Raw genomic sequence first — 17,825 nt, 5'->3', positions numbered from 1 at the left:
CAGGGGTGAATGTGTGGGGGCAGGAGTGGGTGACGTCCCAGGCAAGGAGGTCCCTGTCTGCCGAGGACAATTGTCTGGTGAAGAGAAGTGAGCTGCTGACAGCCAACACCCTCAGCAGTGGAGGGATGGGCGCCAGCCAGAGAAGGAGAGCCTGACGGACCTCCGCTGTACCTAGTGACTGTGGAACCCATGAAGACGATTAAGAAGGCATGGTCAGGGGGACTTCAGGAGCGCTGACCACCCAGAAGAGGGGGCTGTCATGGAACCCAAGAGAAGGAGGTTTCCAGGCAGAACTGGCAACCGTCAAAGGCAGCTGTGAGGTCCAGTCTCCAAAAGTGTCACCGACTTGAAAAACCAAGGGGTCGTAGGTGAGCTTGCAAGAGAAGTTTCAGAGAACTTCAGAGTCGTGGGCTGCAGGGTGTCAAGGACGATGGGCGATCAAGGAAAGACGGAGCAGTCTCCATGAGAAGGAGCAGAGAGAGGCTGGACAGCAAAGGGTGTGGGTGCGGCTCTTAGACCCGAGGCCCAAAGCTCCAGGCCTGCGGAAGGGGGTGGGGGAGGGTAAAGGGAAGGGGCTGAAATCCCTCCCAGAAGAGAAGGAGGTGATGGTGTCAGGGGCTGGGGAGGGGCTGTCCCTGACTGGGGAAGGGACACCACATCCTCTGGGCCTGGGCGGAAGAAGATAAGGCCGGGGCAGGATGGAGGTAGGTTTGTGGGTGGGGGAAAGTTAGTGGGGGTGTGTGTGATGGGGGTGTAGCCTGCTTAGAGCAAGGTGGGCGTGGTGGAGCAGGGTGCTGGAACAGAGGAAGAGGGAAATGGGTGGACAGGTGGAGACACCCTGCCCTGAGGCCTCAGTGAGGCTGGAGACCCTAATTTGCCCTGGCAGCCACCTGCAGGCTGAATGACTTTCCCTGCCAGCATCCTATGGCCTTTTGTGGCAGGACAGTCATTGGATTCAGGGTGAGGGCTTTGCAGGGTGGGTTGGGAAGAATGGAAACCCAAGACCCATGGGCTGGAGCATGTGCTGCATGGTCCGAGTGAGGGGAGGGAGGGCGGGAGGACAGCGGAGGGCGGAGGGGGCAGTGGCAGGAGGCTGAGCTCCAAGCCGCCTTGAGCCAGGCCCTTGCTGGGCTTTTCCCACGGGCTTTTCTCATTCTAGGCCCACAGAAGGAAGTAGCTGGTCTCAGGAGGAGTTAGTGGGATGGAATGGGCGGGTCTCCACGCAGCCTTGCTAGGCGGCCTGTATTCAGCTGTATCCCTGGCTTCAGGTTCTGAAGCTAGAATAGCAGGAAGGTTTGCGTTTTACCGTGAATTTAGGGGAGATACGGCCCTGCCTCTCCCTCTCCACCCCCTGCTTACTTCCTGCCTTTAAGGCAATGGCATTCAAGCTTTTTGCTTTTAACCACAACCCACAAGTAAGAGTTAATTTTACATCATGATTCAGCAGACTCACACACACAACTGCAACAAAAGTTTCACGATGCAATCCTCACCCTTACTTTGTAGGGTGCTCTTGATGTTTTCTACTTTATTCTCATCTATTCCTTTGAAAAGTGCTGGTCACAACCCACCAAACTGATTTCATGGGCCACTCAGTGAGGCCACAGGGAAGCATTGCTCCAAGGCAGTGGGGAGCTGGGGGCCCCTTTGGGAAACTGTCATTGATGCTACTCAGCCCTCTTCCAGGAGTGCCTGTTCTCAGAGAAAACACCTCTTGCCGGCAGAAGGCAGTGGCCACGAGATTCCATTTTTAATGTAAATTCTCCTTCTCCCCTCCCCTTCCATCTCCCCCCAAGAAGAGAAACTGGCCACCCCAGAGAAGCCCCCTATTCTCCATGGGCCGTCCCGTGGCTGATGACACCCTGCTCCCCCCGCCACACGCACATATTCCAGGGGATATATTTTGGGGTGCCTGCCAGACCCCACTTCCTTCTTTGGACTTGTCCTTACCCGGTCTGTGTGGAGGGAAGGCTACGACAGCCACATTTGCTTATGTCCTACGGCCCGAGGCCAGAGCTGAGTAAAGGGGGGGACAGTGGTTGGCTGCTGGGCCCTGAGAATCATATTCACTTCCCCAAAGTTCAGGAGGGGACAAGGAAGGGCAGTCGTTTGTGTGCCTGAGGCTGTAAAGACAGTTAGAACCAGAGCCTGGCCAGGGGCTGTAGCAAAGTAACCTATGTAAATTGCAGTCATGGGCAAGAGGAGACCCAAGGTCCCCTTCAAGGGGAGGGGGGCAGGGGTGCTGAGAAGTGGGGTGGCCGAGAGAGGTGGCCAACAGGAAAGCGTCTGTATTAACTTGACAAGGTACCTGTTCCTAAGTCCAGAGAATCCACAAGGGCTCGCCATCTGAGCCCGGCCAGCATCGTACACCCGCCCCGAGTCACACTGGGTCTGAGTCTCCAGCACCCCATATAGGGCCTGGCACCGTTCAGGGCCCCCTCCCCAGGACCAGGGCCTGCTGGAGACGGGGTCCACCAGGAGGTGAGGACACTGGGCTCTGAACATTCACCTGAGCCAGGTTCCAGGGCCACTTCCGGGACCCCTGTGTCAGGGGCTCCTCCATCTTAGCACCCGAAGCACCTGACTGCACAGTTTTTGTTTTGTTTTGCAGGGTGATCGGGCAGGGGTGGTGCTAAAAAGCAAAATCAGAAAACACCCAAACCGCCCCTTAACATTCACAAAATCGCTAGTTGGCCGAACCTTCGTTTTCGTCCATTTATTTAGAAAAAAATTAACATGGGCAAATGAGATACCTCAGTGTTACAGCAGAGTATAGAAATGTCTAGCAAGAGTCAAATAATTTGATATTTAAATACAAAAGAACCACATGAACACCTAATATACAGGTTTCATCTGAATACATATTTATTAGATAAATATTAGAGGTTGTCACATCATCTAACTACATACAGCTTTGCAAGACTAGAAATCACAATTAGTTTTCGGACCAGTTTAAAGTATGAAATGATTGCATTGTACAGAGATGTACAGAGACGATGACGGTCGCAGTGGGAGTTACTTCAGGCTGCATGGTGGGTGTGTTCATGTGTGTGTACGTGTGAAATCACCTGCGATCATGATATCAAAAATTATACAAAGTACGAATTTGGTTACAATTTTCTTCTGAAATCCCCGTTTCTTTTCATTATTTCCATAGCACCCTAAAAATACACAGGTGGCAGGACTAGTACACTGAAGCTAAGTAGTACATGTAGGTAGAATAAAAACAAAACGGAACAAAAAAAACTCCTTTCTACACAGAGTCAGAGTATATTACATGAGTGAGACAGATGCGGAGAGAGACCTCACAGACGCTAACAGACAGGATCTAGTTTTTCCACGTGAAGATGGAGTTCCAAGCCTTTTTTTTTGTTTTGTTTTGTTCCGGAAAATAAAAACAATACACATTCCGAGGGAAATGAATGCATCTGTTAACATGTCTCTATTTCTCATTTACATATGTACACACGTCCCTTGAGTGGCTGCTGCCCACGTCGCCCTGTCTGGATGGGTCAGGCTGAGGGAGCAGACGTGTAGCTCTCTGGGGGTTCAGGGCTTCCGTTACGGAGAAAGTATTAGAAGTTTCTTAAAAAATAAAAATGGCTACAGGAACATGATACATGGGTAAAGCTTCAAACCAAGAAGATGGGGTTGATTGCTTGTACTTGGGCCTTCCCACCTGCCCGCCAGCGCCCTGTCCATTCTGTGGAGTGGAGACAGAAACATGCCTATGGGCTGGGTGGATGCTTGTCATGGAGAAGTGGCTTTGCTGAGGCATTGTTTTTGCTGAGGTTACTTATGGCTCCAAGTAGTCATCCGAAAGGATCAGGGAAGCATCTCCCCAGAGTTCAGAACCGCCCCTGCTTGGGGAGGCTGTCATCACCTGAATGTGTCACCAACTGGGGCTCGCTACAGCCCCGGACGCCTTGATGCCTCCCCCCACCCCCCGACCTGGCTCCAAAACCGCTCTGGAAGAGGACACGCCCAGAGCGCGGGCTGCAGGCACCACGGTTCTGGAAAGCTCTTTGCTGAACTTGCTGGTGGAGGCTCGCTTGGGAGGGGACCCAGGAAACCTGCCTCAGGTGCCGAGCCCATGGCTTCCTCAGAGATGGCTGAGGCAGGTGCCTGGAGCCTGGGCTGTGGGGAACAGATTGACCCTCTGTGCTAGAAAGCTGTGGATAGGTCAGTGAGCAGAGGGGGACACCCCGATAACAACCTGAACGGACCCCAGGCCTTTCTGAGAAAAAGTCGCAGAGCAGGAAGTGGGAACTTCTAAGGAAGGCATCTGTAAATCTGTCTGGGGCAGAACATTCCCAGATGGCCTGACACAGCTGGGGCCTCTGGCCACTGGGCAGAGACGGCCACATGCTACCTGGCGTCGTCTTGTCCCCACCAGCCAACTGGGGATGGCTCCAAACGGCGGGTGGCCTGGTCTTCTAGCTCACTGTACAGCCACCCATGCTCTCAGTCCCTTCTTCTGTACAAATGGCCCTGGTTGCTTTTTTGTTTTTGTTTGTTGTTTTTCTTAAAAAAGGGACTCGGTCTTTGTCGTTGAGTCAAGGTATTTTAAAAACACCAGCAAAGGCTATAACCAGGTCATGAAAATGTTGAATATTATCAAAGACAATACTAAAATATTCACAAAGATATTTACAAAAGCAATTCTTAAAATAATTGATTTGTATACGGAACACCACGCTGTTTGAAAAAACCTCTGACAACGGGACAAAGGAAAAGGGGTGGGGATGGGACGATGGCAGCTTTCCTACAGAAAACCTTGTGCTGGGCCGTCTGGTACAGCGACTGGAAGTCAACAGCTGGGGCCAACGTTCCGGTCACATCCAGAGGAGTGCTGGGGGTGTCCCCCCAACCCCCAACAGAGAGGGAGACGGGGACTGAGAACACAGGCAGTGGACGGGGGAGCAGGTGAGGGCCTCGGGCAGCAGCAGGGGAGGGGCGCGATGAATTTACAGAGGGGACGCAAGTGACCCAACGGCCCAGCATCACCGGCCATGCGGCTCGGGGAGCACAAGGGAGCCTGGAACAAAACGGACTCACAAGAAGCTACCCGGGAGACTCCGAGAGCGAGCAGTTAGCTGGATGGAGCGAAGCGTGGAGGGAAAACCAGAGGCTGCTTCTGCTGGAAGCAGGAGTGTGGGGTGAGCTTTCGAGGCCAGAGGGACATGGAGGGAAGGAGAGGCTGGCAGCCAAGCGCGGGGTCTGAGACAGCCACAGAAACACCACGTGACGCTCGAGGGCACATCCTGGCACACGCGGCGACAGACTGGGCTGGAGCCGGGGGCAGCCTCGAGCACAGGGACAGGCCAGACCAGACAGAGGAGCCGGAGAGAGAGAGTGATGCCCGGGGTTCCTGCTGCTGAGCCCCTGCATCCCCTGCATTTCCACCACTCACCTTGCCGTCTGGGTAGACACAGGGGCACTGGGACAGAGGGAAGTGGGTGTCCCACGTAACAGTCTTGGAGAGGTGGGCGAGGGGGGAGCAGAGGAAGGAAACAGGACGCATGGAGAGAAATGGGTCGCTTGCTGTCCAAGTCCAGTGTTCCTTTTCCCCAGATGACTTTGCAGCTTTAAGATGCTGTCGTTTAAGAACAGGGGGTGGCTTGGAGCAAAGTTGTAAGTTGGCCATTTCTGTTGGACTCCAAATCCGGCTGGCGGCACTCCCCCCTTCCCCAATTAAGGGCACAGTAACTTCAGCTGGATTCTTTCTCTCTCTGGCCCCCCTAAGGCTGGGCCCTGGCCTGAGTCAGAGGTTGTGGAGCCATCCTGGCTCTGAGGGGGCCTTGACTCCCTTTTCCACCGGTCCCCAAGCAGGAATGGCTCACCCTCTCCCAAACACAGACGCTTGTCTTTTTTCTCTCTGCTCTCTGAGAGTGTTTACAGGGTATCCTGGCTTAGAGGTCTGGGGTCAAAGCGATAACCCTGGCCCCTGAGAGAGTTCTCTTTCCCAGAGGTTTGTGCTTTTCTGTGGTGGGTGGTAGTGGTGGCGGGCAGGCCGCTCTCACTGCCACCAACCTCTGCTGTTGCTCCAAGGCTCGGGGCCTCTGGGATACGGGGGCCCCTCCCTCAGGTTCACAGTCACGTGGAGGCGGCTCTGGGCCAGGAAGCAGGGAGGCCGGGTTACAGTTTAGAAACTGGAAGAACCTGGGGGGCACTGGAGGGTCATCTGGAAGCCGCCGTCAGTGTGTGCCCCCTCCCCGGGCCAGCGCCCTGTCTCGAGGGTCATCTTTGGGGCCTGCTCCGGGCGTGGGCTCCAGACCTGCACCGCCTTCACAGTGCACCCTCCCGCCCCTAGGCTCTGAAGGCCGCAGCAGGGGCGGTCCGAGGGCACGGGCTCCCGGCGGGAAAGTGTGTGGGGCAGATGGGGAAGGAGGCCGCGTGGGGAGGGGTGGCCCCGACGGAGGGGGAGGCTTCAGTTGTTCTCAAAGAGAGACAGGAGGTCATCATTACTATTGCTCGGCAGGTCGGGGGGATCCAGGTACGAGAGGAGCTCATCAGGGTTTGTGAGTTCTGGAAGGAGCTGGAAAAGAAGTAAAGAAGCTCAGATGAGGTGTCGACTGAAGGCCGGGCCGGCCCAGGGCGAGGAAGCAGGGCACCCTCGGACCTGTTCGCTTGCCCTCTACCTGCCTCCTGGGGTCCTGGTCCAAACAGGGGAAACTAACAGTGCCGGTGGTCCCTGGATGCATCCAGGCCACCGTGCTAGTCTGGGGCACACCCGTGCTTATTTCAAGTCTGGAAGAGTGGAGCCCTCGGCCCACCAGCTGGGAAGGCTCCTCACGCACAGTGTTCCTGAGACCCTGCCACAAGGGGCTGGGGGTCACTCATGCCTCCCAGGAGAAGCCACGTGGCTTTGCATGTAAGGCTGGCGGGTCTCTGCGGCTCCCAGCACCCCACACCTCCCCCAAGAGCTCCCGGCTCTTTGCTGAGCCCGCGGCTAGCTTGGCAGCACTGCTCTTCCCTGTAGACTCCGGGAAGAGGCTACAGACCATCCCTACCCTCTACTGTGAGGTCCTTGGACTCTTTCGGTCACACAGGGGACCCTCATCAATCTAAAAGCACCTGCCCTGGCCTGGGCTGGGGAGAAGAGTCGGGCAAGAATCCAAGGTGGCCCCAAAGCTGAGTGAATCCCATTCACCAGAGACTCTTGCTGGGACCAAGGGTGACTCTTGCTGGGGCTGGGACGTGACCAAGGAGAGGGCAGGCCTCCTCTCTGGGAATCTAGAGCCTGGGGGCGAGGGGTGGGCGGGGCAAGGGCCGTGTCCCTCGCTGGCAGCCCTGCCCAGCTACCCAACACCCATCATTCAGTGTCCCCCTTGCCCACCTTCCAGACCATTCAGTTCTCAAGGGGGGTGATCCCTGAATCTCAGCTGCCCGCTCCTGCCTCAGTCACACGACGCCCCCTGCCCCCGCCCCGCAGTGTGACCCGAGGCCGAGCCTTCTGTCACCCCACGTGGGGGCCTCTCGGAGTGAGCGATGGAGTGAGCAAAAGCACAGGGCATGGACAACACACAGACTAGAAACTGGAGACACACACCAGCGAGACAGACAGAGGGACCTGTCCCTCCAGCCCCTCCCCTGCCTTGGGCCAGAGAGCGGCAGATGCAGCGATGGCAAGCCGATGTCGGGGAACGGGAGGTGGGAAGAAGGGGGGGATGGACCCTCCTGTGCTGCCTCCAGGACCGGCCCAGAGGGACTCTGTGAGGGCCTGGGGGAGGGAGGGCAGGGCCGCGCGGCAGGACTGTGGCCAAGGGGACGGGGGCGGGGCCAGCAGGGTGGGGCAAGGGGTGTGGCACCCTCGCTGAGGCTTGCCCACTGTGGGGTTCCCCGGTCCTGGAGCCACAGGGGAGGCAGGTTGGCGGGGCCCACCCTCCGCCCGCCCACCCGCTCCTCACCGCTGTACCTCTCCTCCACCCCGGGCCTCGGGCCCTCGACACCCGCCCCTGCTCTCGGGCAGTCCCGGCCCCAGGCCAAGACACGTGGTGACCCCAACTTACATCCAGCGAAGGCTCCGGCATGTCGGACGCTCCCTGCGCTCCGGCCTGACCCTCTAAGGCTGAGGAGGGGTTAAAGGTCAGGTCACTGTGTGGATGGTTGCCGGGAGCGGCCTGTGGCGGTTGCCGGGGAGGCTGGGAAGGAGGAGGAGCCCCACTGTGATGTAATGGAGGCCCTGACTGGCTGCTGGGGTGTGGGACGTGCAAACCTTGTTGCATGGAGGGATGGGGCTGGTCAGAACTGCCAGCATGTGGCATCTGTGGAGGAGGAGAGAGCAGGAAAAAGAAAGGTGAGGTGACGAGGTACAGCGACGAGATGCCTGGAGAAATGAAAACCAAACAAAACTAGAAAAATAACGAAACCCCCAAAACAAAGCCACCCCTCTACAAAGCTGAATGCTTTTTTTTTTTTTTCTGCAGAGGAACAAACAAACAAGCAAACAAATCCTCCCCCAAAAACCGCCAGTCAGGGAGGCTGAAGCCACGTGGGGCAGGGAGGGAGGCGGCCAGGGGCTCTGAGACTAGCAGAGACCCTGAGATCGGGGCCCAGGCCCCTGGGAGCCCCTCTGTCTCCCTAGCCCGGACACCAGCACAATGAACAACAGCAAGGGCAGGATGGAGAAGCGAAATGGGCATGTTTCCGGGGAGCAGGGAGGCGGGCGGGAGTGCTGCTGGCGGCGTGGTGCAGGCCCGAGCCGGGGCGGCGGGGAGCAGACACGGACGACAGCATGGGGCAGGCGTGCAGCTCATGGGGGTCTGCGCCTCCACGCGGGCCCTGGCCTGGGGGCGACACGAGGCACGCCGGCTCCGGGGGCAGCGGGGCCGCGGTGTAAACTCTGCCTGCTGTCCCGGGGTAGGACGGAGCTGTGCCCAAAGTAAAGGAGGCGACCTGGGGCTTCTGAGTCCTGCCAGACCTTCCTGCTGGCCACCCACCTAGGCAGCAACAGGCGTGCTTCTCTCGTAGATAACCTAGGCGCCCCCCCGCGCCCTGCGTGTGTCCTGAACCGTCGGGGCTATGGGTGGGCAGGGGACACGAGTGGGTGGGACTTAAACTTCCCCTGTAGGTCTGTTTGCTGCCTCAAGCCACCCTGCCTTCAGAGTTCAGGTCTCGGAGTGAAAGGCCAAGTCTAAGTCCGGGGCCCCACCCACGGCATCCCCAACGGTCCCCGGGCCCCCCTCACACTCTGCGAGTGAAGGGAGCTCACTGACTGGACAGGCCTCTCACTTGGAATGGGCAGCCAGGTGACTAAATGTCTCCCTGGTCACTACCCTCCTCCCAGCCCTGTCTTCTGGGCCACACAGAAACACTGACACTTCTTTCGTGGGTTTGCAAACGGCAGTGACACCATCCCTGATCTTCTCCAGACACCAGTTCCTCTTCCTGTTTCTCCTAAAAGCTGCTCCCCAAGCCTTGCTGTGGGCTGGCCCCTGCCCACGGTCCAGGTGGCCCTCTGCAGCACAGTGCCCCTCCAGCCTGGGCCTTGAGAACGAGGGATGACCATGTGACATAAAGGCTGCTGACCCTGGGGGAACCACTTGTGGGGTGCACACAAAGTAAGAAGAACCAGAAGCGGCAGGACAGCCCTCACAGCTGTCGGCGAGGCCAGCCTGTGACGCTCCATAGCGACCATTCTGGGAAGTGGGGGGCAGGGAGGGGCTCCACACTCCTGGAGCAGCCCAGGCCCAGACAGACAGTCCCCAGATCTGCTGACACAACTAACACCCTCGGCCCTGACATCTTGCTGGATTATCTCAGAACCTGGAGGGGCAAGTGCTCTCTGGGGCCTGCTGACACACCTGTCAACCTCCCACCTGGCACGGGAGAGCCTTGGGTGGGCCAGCACCTGGTTGGAGCCCTCCCACCAGTCCGTGAGCCTGGGAATCCTTCCTGGCCTCGTGCTCAGCCGGGTCAGGCTGCTCTGGTTGGGCAGGTGGGTTGTTGACCTGTGACTGCACCACACCACCTTGCACAGCTGTACCTCTGGGTCCAGTTCTCATCTGACAAAAGCCCAGCAACGGACAAGGACAGTGCATATCTGAAAAGCTTCCTGGGGGGGGAGGGCTGTGAAGTCAACTCAAGGGCTTAAGTCCCTCTGCGAGGACCCTGGTGGCAGGGCTGACAAGGCAGGAAAATGCCTTGTTGGACGCAGAAAGCACACAGCACCCCTGCTGCCATCTTCCAGTGCTGGGAACTGTGAGGAGACAGAAGGTGCCAGATCAATGTGGAGCAGGGGTGTGATCTGGGTGATTCCTGGACATGGAAGGCTGACGTCCTGAGGAGCAGGGCTGGGGAAGGGGGCCAGGAGAGACGCCCCCTGAAATTGGAAGCCCCATGGGGCAGAAAGTAACTTGCGAAAACATGGCAGAAGGCTGGTGAAAGCAGCTATTTCCAACCTGGCATTCGGGGTTCCTGCAGGGAAGCTGCTGCAGTGCCCCTCATTTAGAGTCCTTCTGGTTAATAGTCACTCGTGCTGAGAATTGGTGGCTCTGGTGCACAGGACAGCCCCTGGCCCAGTGCTGGATGTTTCCCAACTCCATGTCAGCTGTGGGTAACACAGTACAATCCATAGGCCCCTTCCTTCCAGGCCACATGATGGAGACTGGGAGAGCTTGGAGAGGTACCTTCGGGTGTAGGCCCAACTCCACTGCCAGGCATTGGCGAGACCCCTGGACCCTTCTCTCTGGCTGCTGTGGCCCAGGACCCACGGCCAGGCCCTCAGTGACTGCCCCTCCTGCTAAGATGAGAGACCAGGGACAGAAAGAATGACTGAGGCCTCAGTCTTCAGCCCTTGGGCCTCGGTTTCCTCAAAACCCCAAGTGTTCTTCCTCCATCCAGGCACTGCCAGAACTTTTGCTCCATTAGCTTGAGGCCTGTGTCTGTCTTGCTTACACCTGGTACAAGGCACAGCCGGGAGACCAGGCTCAGAAAACGTCCGCTAGATCAAGTGCAGTCATCCACCGCTGCCTAGACGAGGACTCGGGAGGCGGCCAGGCCTCCCACCACTGCTGTCGGCGCCACAGGAAGGGAAGGCCTCTGGACAGCACAGGCCGCCTCACCCGAAGGGGCTTTCTCAGCAATATAGTGTGCGTTAATACGTGAAAGAGGACGAGAAGTGAATACTCTTGGGATAAGTAGAAATCCTAATGTTTCTTTTTGCAGGAGGAGGGGATACCCTGAAGGTTCAGACCCCTGGGGAATAAGTGCCTGGGTCTGGGACTAAATTCTAGATGGCTGGATGAAGTAGTGTGTGTAAGAGGGGGAGAAAGGGGATGGGGCTGTGCGTGTGTGCGTACAGGATGTGTGCCGGGTGTGTGGGGGGTGTGGGCCTGTATGTAGGGGGTGTGTGGGCATCTGCATGTGTGCATATGTATGCAATGTGTGTGCAGGTAAGAGCTTGAAGCTTCCCGCATCTGAGAATCTGATGTCCTGGGTGAGACGGCCAAATCCAAGGACACTGATGGGCCATGACCCCGCCTCAGTCAGGCCTCCCACGCCCTCCTGGGTCCCGAGACTCAACTCTCAGTCCTCCCCTTTGCCTGGTAGGGAACTAGGCAAACATCAGAAAGGTCCAGGGGAGCCCTCTGTCCCCGTCAGCCCCACACTGGGGCTGGGGGCACCAGGGAGGTGGACGGTCAGCGGCGAGGAAGAGGTACTCACAGTCTCCTGCATGGGGTGACTGAGGGGCTTCTCAAGAGCGGCCATGTTGTTGGGCATGTCCGGGGGGTGGGAGAGCTGGGGGGGCCCGTGCATGAAGTCGTTCATGGACGTCCCACCGGGGTTCCCGTGGGGGAAGTCAAAGTTGCCATGGCCCTGGTAGCTGTTGCCTGGGGAGGGAACGAGATGGGGAGGGATGTGACCCAGAGGGAAGACGGCCACCCCAGGAAACTCAGAGTGTAAAGGAGGAACCAAGGCCCACCCTCCTGCGAGGCTAGAGTAGGCTCCTGCAGCCGGAGACCTCAGGGCCGTACAGCGGGGCAGCGATGCAGCCTTCTCCTGCGGGCCTTAGTACCCCAGGGCGTGTGCCGATGTACAGCCACAAGCAGGGCTAGCGTAGGAGGAAAGGGTAGTCGGGCTCCTGCGGCGGGACACATGGAATGAGGCCCGAGTCTGAACTTTCCACAGGATCTGCTGAGCAAGCCCCCCAGACCTGCTCACCCACAGCCCCCATGAGGCTGCCCTTCATCACTGGGACCACCCAGGCCCAGAGGGGGAGGTCGGAGTCTGCCAAGTCCATAAAGAGAGCTGTGCCAGATTCAAGATGACACCCTCAGAGCCAGCTGTCTGGCCTCCCAAGCCGCTGCTTCCTCCACCACGTGGCCACGGTGAGAGCTCAGAGGATCAGCACACTGGAAAGCTGGGGCGCTCAGCATGCTGTGGGACTCTGGCTAGGTAGGCTAACCTCTCTGGGCCTTTAATCATCCAGGAGCCCCAGGAACCTAAGAGCAGGAGTTCTGCAGGGAGCTGCCACGTCCAGTGTTTGGGGGGCGGGGGGGGCGGTACTTTCTGGGAACTGAGGGCAGTGCAGTGCAGCTTGCTCTGGGCAGCAGGAAGTGAGGGGGCAGTGACAGTGACCTTGGTGGCCGAAGGCTGGTGGCTCCAGGCCCCTGGACCCCGTCTCTGGAAGGGTGGGAGAGTTGCAGGGATAGGGACAATACGTAGATGTCAGAGGGCAACACGGGAGGGCCAGGAGCGCCAGGAGGGGTGTAGTCTTAGTGGCCCCAGCAAAGCAGGCTCTGAAGCCCCTAAGCTTGGCAGCTGCCAACCAGGGAGATCCAGGAGTCAGGAGGGAGGCTGGGCAGCGGGGGGTGCGAGAGGCGGGAGGCTGGCTCTCGGGGCAGCTCCTCACTCATGCCTTCCCAGCTGGGTGCCAACCCACAGGGCTGGCTGGATGGAGGGGGGGAGGATGGCATTGCACAGGCCGCTGTATCCCCAATTTCAGCGACGTGGTATTGTTTTTTGGGGGCGTGCGTTACCTCTGCCTCTTCACACCACACCCTCCCTGCACCTGCCACCATCACCCCAGAAATCCTGGGCCCCTGCTGGGGCTTCTCCCTCCCTCCTTGTCGGCCATCACCCACCTTGGCTGCTGTAGTCGTTGGAGTTGGTGCCCCCGGGAGGGGGCGGGAGTGGATAGGGGGACGGGCCGGGGCCCAGGGCTGCGATCATCTCCATGACATTGGGCATGATCATCTGGCTGGGACTCATGGTCTTGAACCGCTTGGACGGGATGCCGTCAGGGTCATCCTTAATGTGGAGGTCCGACTTGATGGGCACTGGCCGCCAGCTGCATGTGGGGTCAATGGTGACCTCTTCAAACTCGGAGCTGGGGGGAGCAAGGGGGCAGAGCTGAGGCTCTGGGGTACCGGGCTTTGGACATGAGGGCCTCCAGCTCGGACAGACACTGAGATGTCCTCGTCCAGGCTCCCTCTGCCTCCATTCCCACCACGTTCTGCATAGGACAGAAGTGTGATGGATTTTTATAACTTTTGAAAGATGGGGAGACTGAGACTAGGAAAAGCAAGTGGCTGGGCATGGGGCAGCGGGCCCCAAAGCCTCCACCTGAGACGCGGCCATGTCAACTTCCTGCTCTGGCTGAGCTTGGTCCTTTCTGGAAAGTTCATTTGCCCCCAGGTACAGAACCCCTTAAATTGGCAGAGAAGTGGGGGATGTGGGAAAATGGTCTGCCGGCCAGTGGGGGATAGGGTATCAGGGGTGATCACACACTCACCTCATGCAACTCAGGTCAGCATCCCGCCCCCCCGCTCCTCCCCCACCCCCTGCCCTAGTGTGGGGAGGCCCACTTACTGTTGGATGGCATTCAGGATGCCCCACATGTACTGATCTACCTCCAGGCCCTCGAGCAGAGCGGTTTTACTGGAAAAGGAGAGAGGGGGCTTGGCCTTTGCTCCTGGACCCTAGCGGGTGAGGCCACAGCCCACTCCTCCCCTCTGTGTCCAAGAGACTTGGGCCCTGCCACTGGTTACTACTTGGGGGCACCGACAGGAGAGGGCAGCCTTGTGACCGCTTGATACAAAGGGACTGTGCACAGCCCCCGTGATCTGAGCCCCTCTGCTGTGCTTGGGTTCTCTCATCCGTGTTTAGGGCAGGTGGAGGTGGCTGGACCCCACAGAGCAGGGCCACAGCTCCTCCTGGAGCCCAGTGACGTAGCTTATGCTGAGGTGGGCATCACTCACTTGCACACAGGACACCTCCAGGTCCCTCTCTCGCAATTCAGCTGCAGGTACGACTCCAAGTCAAAGCACTGTGGAGGCCGGGAGACACAGACAGATGAGAGCAGGGCTCTCAGAAACCTCTTAAATGCAAGTGCCACTGCCTCCGGGACCCTCATGAAGACGTCCCACCAGGGAGGGAGACAGGTGATGGAGAGACCCAGGGTTGAGAGGGGTGATGACCTTCCCGATTTTCTGCTGTGCTTACAGTTTTCGGGCCACGTGGAATCCCTGCATACCTGTGCCCAGCCCTCCTACCATCCCTGTGCCCCAGAGGACCCATGGCCTCTGAGAAGCCTTCCTGGTTCCCCTGCAGCCACCTCTCACCGATCCTGCCCCATGACAGCCCCTCTCCCTGGCCCGGCCCAGGCATGGAGGACACACCCCATCCAGTTCATCAGTGTGCGTCAGACAAATAAAGCGACCAGACCTCTGCTGCCCCCTTTTTCCCGGGGATGGGGGTTAGCAGGGCTGGGAGGCTCCCGACCCACTACGAAGCCCTCGGGGCCAGTTGTGAGAGGGTGGGGCTGAGGGTGCGGCTGGCCTGGCCCCACGGCAGCCCCCACCCAGTGAATCCCACCCACCTGGGCTGCCCGTATTTAGCCACCCAAACTGTGACAGTCACTCATCCCACAGCCACTTCCTGAGTACCTGCTCAGGGCAGGGCCTCGGGACACAGCAGTGAACCAGGCAGAGACGTCCCTGCTTTCAGGTTTCCTATCAGCCGTAGTGGCCGTACGTGCAGAATTTCCAGCTGGCATCTCACATCTGCCAGGGCTGGGACTGTCTAAATCCAGCTCTGTAGACCCCTGGGAACCTAGCTCTGAGCACACAGAGAAGATGCTCAGCGGATAAATGAAGGCAGGAGTGAGTGAGTGAAATCAGCTCCTGATGGCCGTGGCATCCTTCCGGGGTTACAGACAGGCCCTGCTGCCCATCCCCCCGCCGACTCCTCGCCATCGCAGCCAGGCTCCATCGCAGCCAGGCTCCGGGACGCTCTCCCTGGGGCTGCTCACCTGGACGTGCTTGCAGTCGTGGCCTCGAGCAGGCAGCTGGATGCGCCGGAACGTGATGGGGCACTTCAGAGACACCTTGATGGCCGTCTGCTCCACGCCGTCTTCCCCATTGAGGGTCGTGTTGCCTGACGAGGCAGCCACGCTGCTGAAATTCCGCTTGACTGTAGGGCGGAGGCACAGGTGGATAAGGAGGGCAGGGCTGTCCTGCACACCGCCCCCGCTCCTTCAAGTGGCTGATACGCACTCTGATTCTCCACGCCCCCCAACACGGGGAGGTCTCATGAACAGGGGCAGGGCACCCCCACCTGGGCAAAAGGGAGCTCAGCACGCCGGAGGCCCTGGGCCTCCCAGTGCTCTGGAATGACACTCTACACGTGACATGTGTGAAGTGCCCCTGGAGGTGGCTGCATCAGTCCCCCAGTCTCTGCAGTTCATGCCCTGTCTTCACTAGGAAGGCAGGACTTTCTGCAAACCCTGCAGAAACCCAGTCTGGCACTTCACTGACTTTCTGGGTCAGTGGGAGAGCCCCACAGGCACTTTTGCACTTAATTCTCCAAATGTGGTAATGGCCTGGCCGGATTCTAGGGCTCAGGGCGTGAAGAAGCACATCTGAAGGGGGGAGCAGTGATGTACCTCCCTGCGTGGTGCACCCCCCTCCCCCGCCCCGGCCCCCAAGTGTCTGCACCTGGGAGTCAGAGCCAAGTCCCCCCTTCTCGAGTTAGGCCTGGGCTGTTGAGGTGGAATCCACCCCTGTGCTTCTCTCCTGATGAAGAACCCCCTCTTCCAGTTCCTCCCATCCTTCCAGGTGATCACCTCCTCCAGGAAGCCTGCCTGGCCTACCTGCACCATGGCGTCTTGTTTTAATCTGCCCTACATGCTGTACTCACGGTACTGTGTGCTCATCTGATCATCCCCACAGCCCCAGAGGAGGGGCATCGGAGGGGGACGGGCTAGTGCCAGGGAACACTCAGGGCCCGGTGGTGCCAGGCCCAGGGGACAATGAACGTGGTGGGACTGGGGTCTGGTTCCAGCCCCCGAGCCCCCACTCACTTTTCGTGATACAGTGCTCTGCGGGCAGGAGCCGCTTCTTGAGGAGGCCTTGCAGCACGGAGCGCACGGAGGGCCGGTGGACCAGCTGCAGCACGAAGAGGTGGGACTGCCGAGAAAGAGCAGAGGCTCGGTCCCTGCCGCATGGACCCCACGCCTGCCACCTGGGCCTCCGCAGGCCTAGGCCGCGGAGGAAAAGGGCCCCACGTCCATGGTGATGCCCCGTTAGGAGAGGGACCCCTGGGACCTGGGAGAGAGCCCTTGAGGCTCAGGATGTGTCCTGGGACCTGCGAGCTGGGGACCCAGACCGGGGTCACTACCCGGGGGCAGCTGCTGCTGTCTATGCCAACAAGGCCGACTCTGATGCGGATATACCCCTGGGATGTGGTTATGGGACACAAGGCATCAAAATCCGGGCCAAACTCACTTCCTAGCCTTGGCCCTCCTGCCCCTCGCCCCGCTGTTCCCCATCATGCCTCCTCCACCCTTCCCGCCAGAGGATGTTGTCCTGTCTTCATTCCTCCAGGAAGCCTTCCAGGACTGCAACCCCCAACAAGCCCCCGCAGGCTCCTCACTCTGACAGCATCCCCAGTCCTGTGACTCTTATCCCCGGGTGGTCGTGGCGCCCCAACCCTCATAAGGGCAGGATCAGAGCTCTTCCTTCTCCTCTAGGGAGGCCAGCAGAGTGGGGCAGGTACTCTGCAAATCCCCGGACAAGCCCTGAGTGTCAGGCCCTGATCTTGGGGGACAGGAGTGTGGCTCAGGCGTGGTCCCAGATCAGTGAGTCACAGGTCAGGGGACACACATACACAGTTCTGAGACAGCATGGTTGGGTGACAAAGGGAAGGAGTTAACTCCAGACTTGGTGGAGTTGGTTCTCAGGGGAAGAAGTGATTAGAATATAAAAATTTCTTGCAAACGAGGCACGAACGGAACCTAGCCTTGAGGGACACACAGAACTTCCTCAGTGGAAGAAGGTGGTGGGCACGGGGGATGGTGTCCGGGAGGAGGATCTACACGAGGAAAGGGAGGTGAGTGTGTAGATCAGATGGAGGCTGCGGTAGGAGAAGAGGCCAGGCCTCGGACCAGAGCACGGCGGCTTGAATTTCACCCCACGGCCCTGGGGGGGACTGTGGCACGTTTCTGGGGTACTCCTGAAAGATCACTCCTGGGGAAGGGGGATGGAGACCCCTGACGCAGCTGAGGCCCAGAGGAGGCTGAGGATCCCGGGCCCACCCGCACACTCACGCAGCAGCAGGCGGTGACGGTGATCTGGATGGTGTTGCGGCCCGGCTGGCACACGTGCTTGAGGTGCAGGGGCTTGTGGGATGTCTTGTTGTCGCCGCGCTCGATGGTGAGGGGCGTGGCGTTCACGCTGACCTGCACCGAGGCTGGCCAGTTGGTGTTCATCTGCCGGTCCTCGTGGTGGTAGCACTTGAACTGCAGCTCCAGGTCAGACCTGGGGGCGGGGCGAGGCTCAGGGCGACTCTGCGAGGGGGCTGCCCATGGCCTCCATGACCCC

The 17,825-nt window shown here is 59.0% G+C and overlaps 1 protein-coding gene across 13 annotated transcripts in view; it reads right to left on the bottom strand.

Annotated features, from left to right (window-relative positions):
* Nucleotides 1-2,847: 2,847 nt before the first annotated feature.
* The window catches only part of ZMIZ1 (zinc finger MIZ-type containing 1), a 230,684-nt gene continuing 215,706 nt past the window's right edge, over nt 2,848-17,825 (bottom strand). For 10 of the 13 annotated variants that reach the window (XM_089897764.1, XM_089897763.1, XM_089897758.1 and 7 more), the window contains 9 exons: nt 17,552-17,762; nt 16,307-16,412; nt 15,257-15,417; nt 14,205-14,272; nt 13,816-13,884; nt 13,089-13,333; nt 11,668-11,834; nt 8,013-8,267; nt 2,848-6,538 (listed from right to left, as the gene is read on the bottom strand). In XM_089897764.1, the coding sequence (XP_089753890.1) occupies nt 6,431-6,538; nt 8,013-8,267; nt 11,668-11,834; nt 13,089-13,333; nt 13,816-13,884; nt 14,205-14,272; nt 15,257-15,417; nt 16,307-16,412; nt 17,552-17,762 (1,390 nt within the window). In that variant the 3' untranslated portion in view covers nt 2,848-6,430. Of the gene's footprint in view, nt 6,539-8,012; nt 8,268-11,667; nt 11,835-13,088; nt 13,334-13,815; nt 13,885-14,204; nt 14,273-14,891; nt 15,064-15,256; nt 15,418-16,306; nt 16,413-17,551; nt 17,763-17,825 lie in introns of those variants that run through there. The other 3 variants (XM_089897762.1, XM_089897761.1, XR_016388087.1) reach the window with 3 other exon arrangements.

Source organism: Delphinapterus leucas, chromosome 16 (genome assembly GCF_059928025.1).
Source record: "Delphinapterus leucas isolate spDelLeu-1000000601 "Yukka" chromosome 16, BTC_Dleu_Yukka2, whole genome shotgun sequence".
Classification (NCBI taxonomy): Eukaryota; Metazoa; Chordata; class Mammalia; order Artiodactyla; family Monodontidae; genus Delphinapterus; species Delphinapterus leucas.
This window is presented reverse-complemented; position numbering and strand designations above follow the sequence as displayed.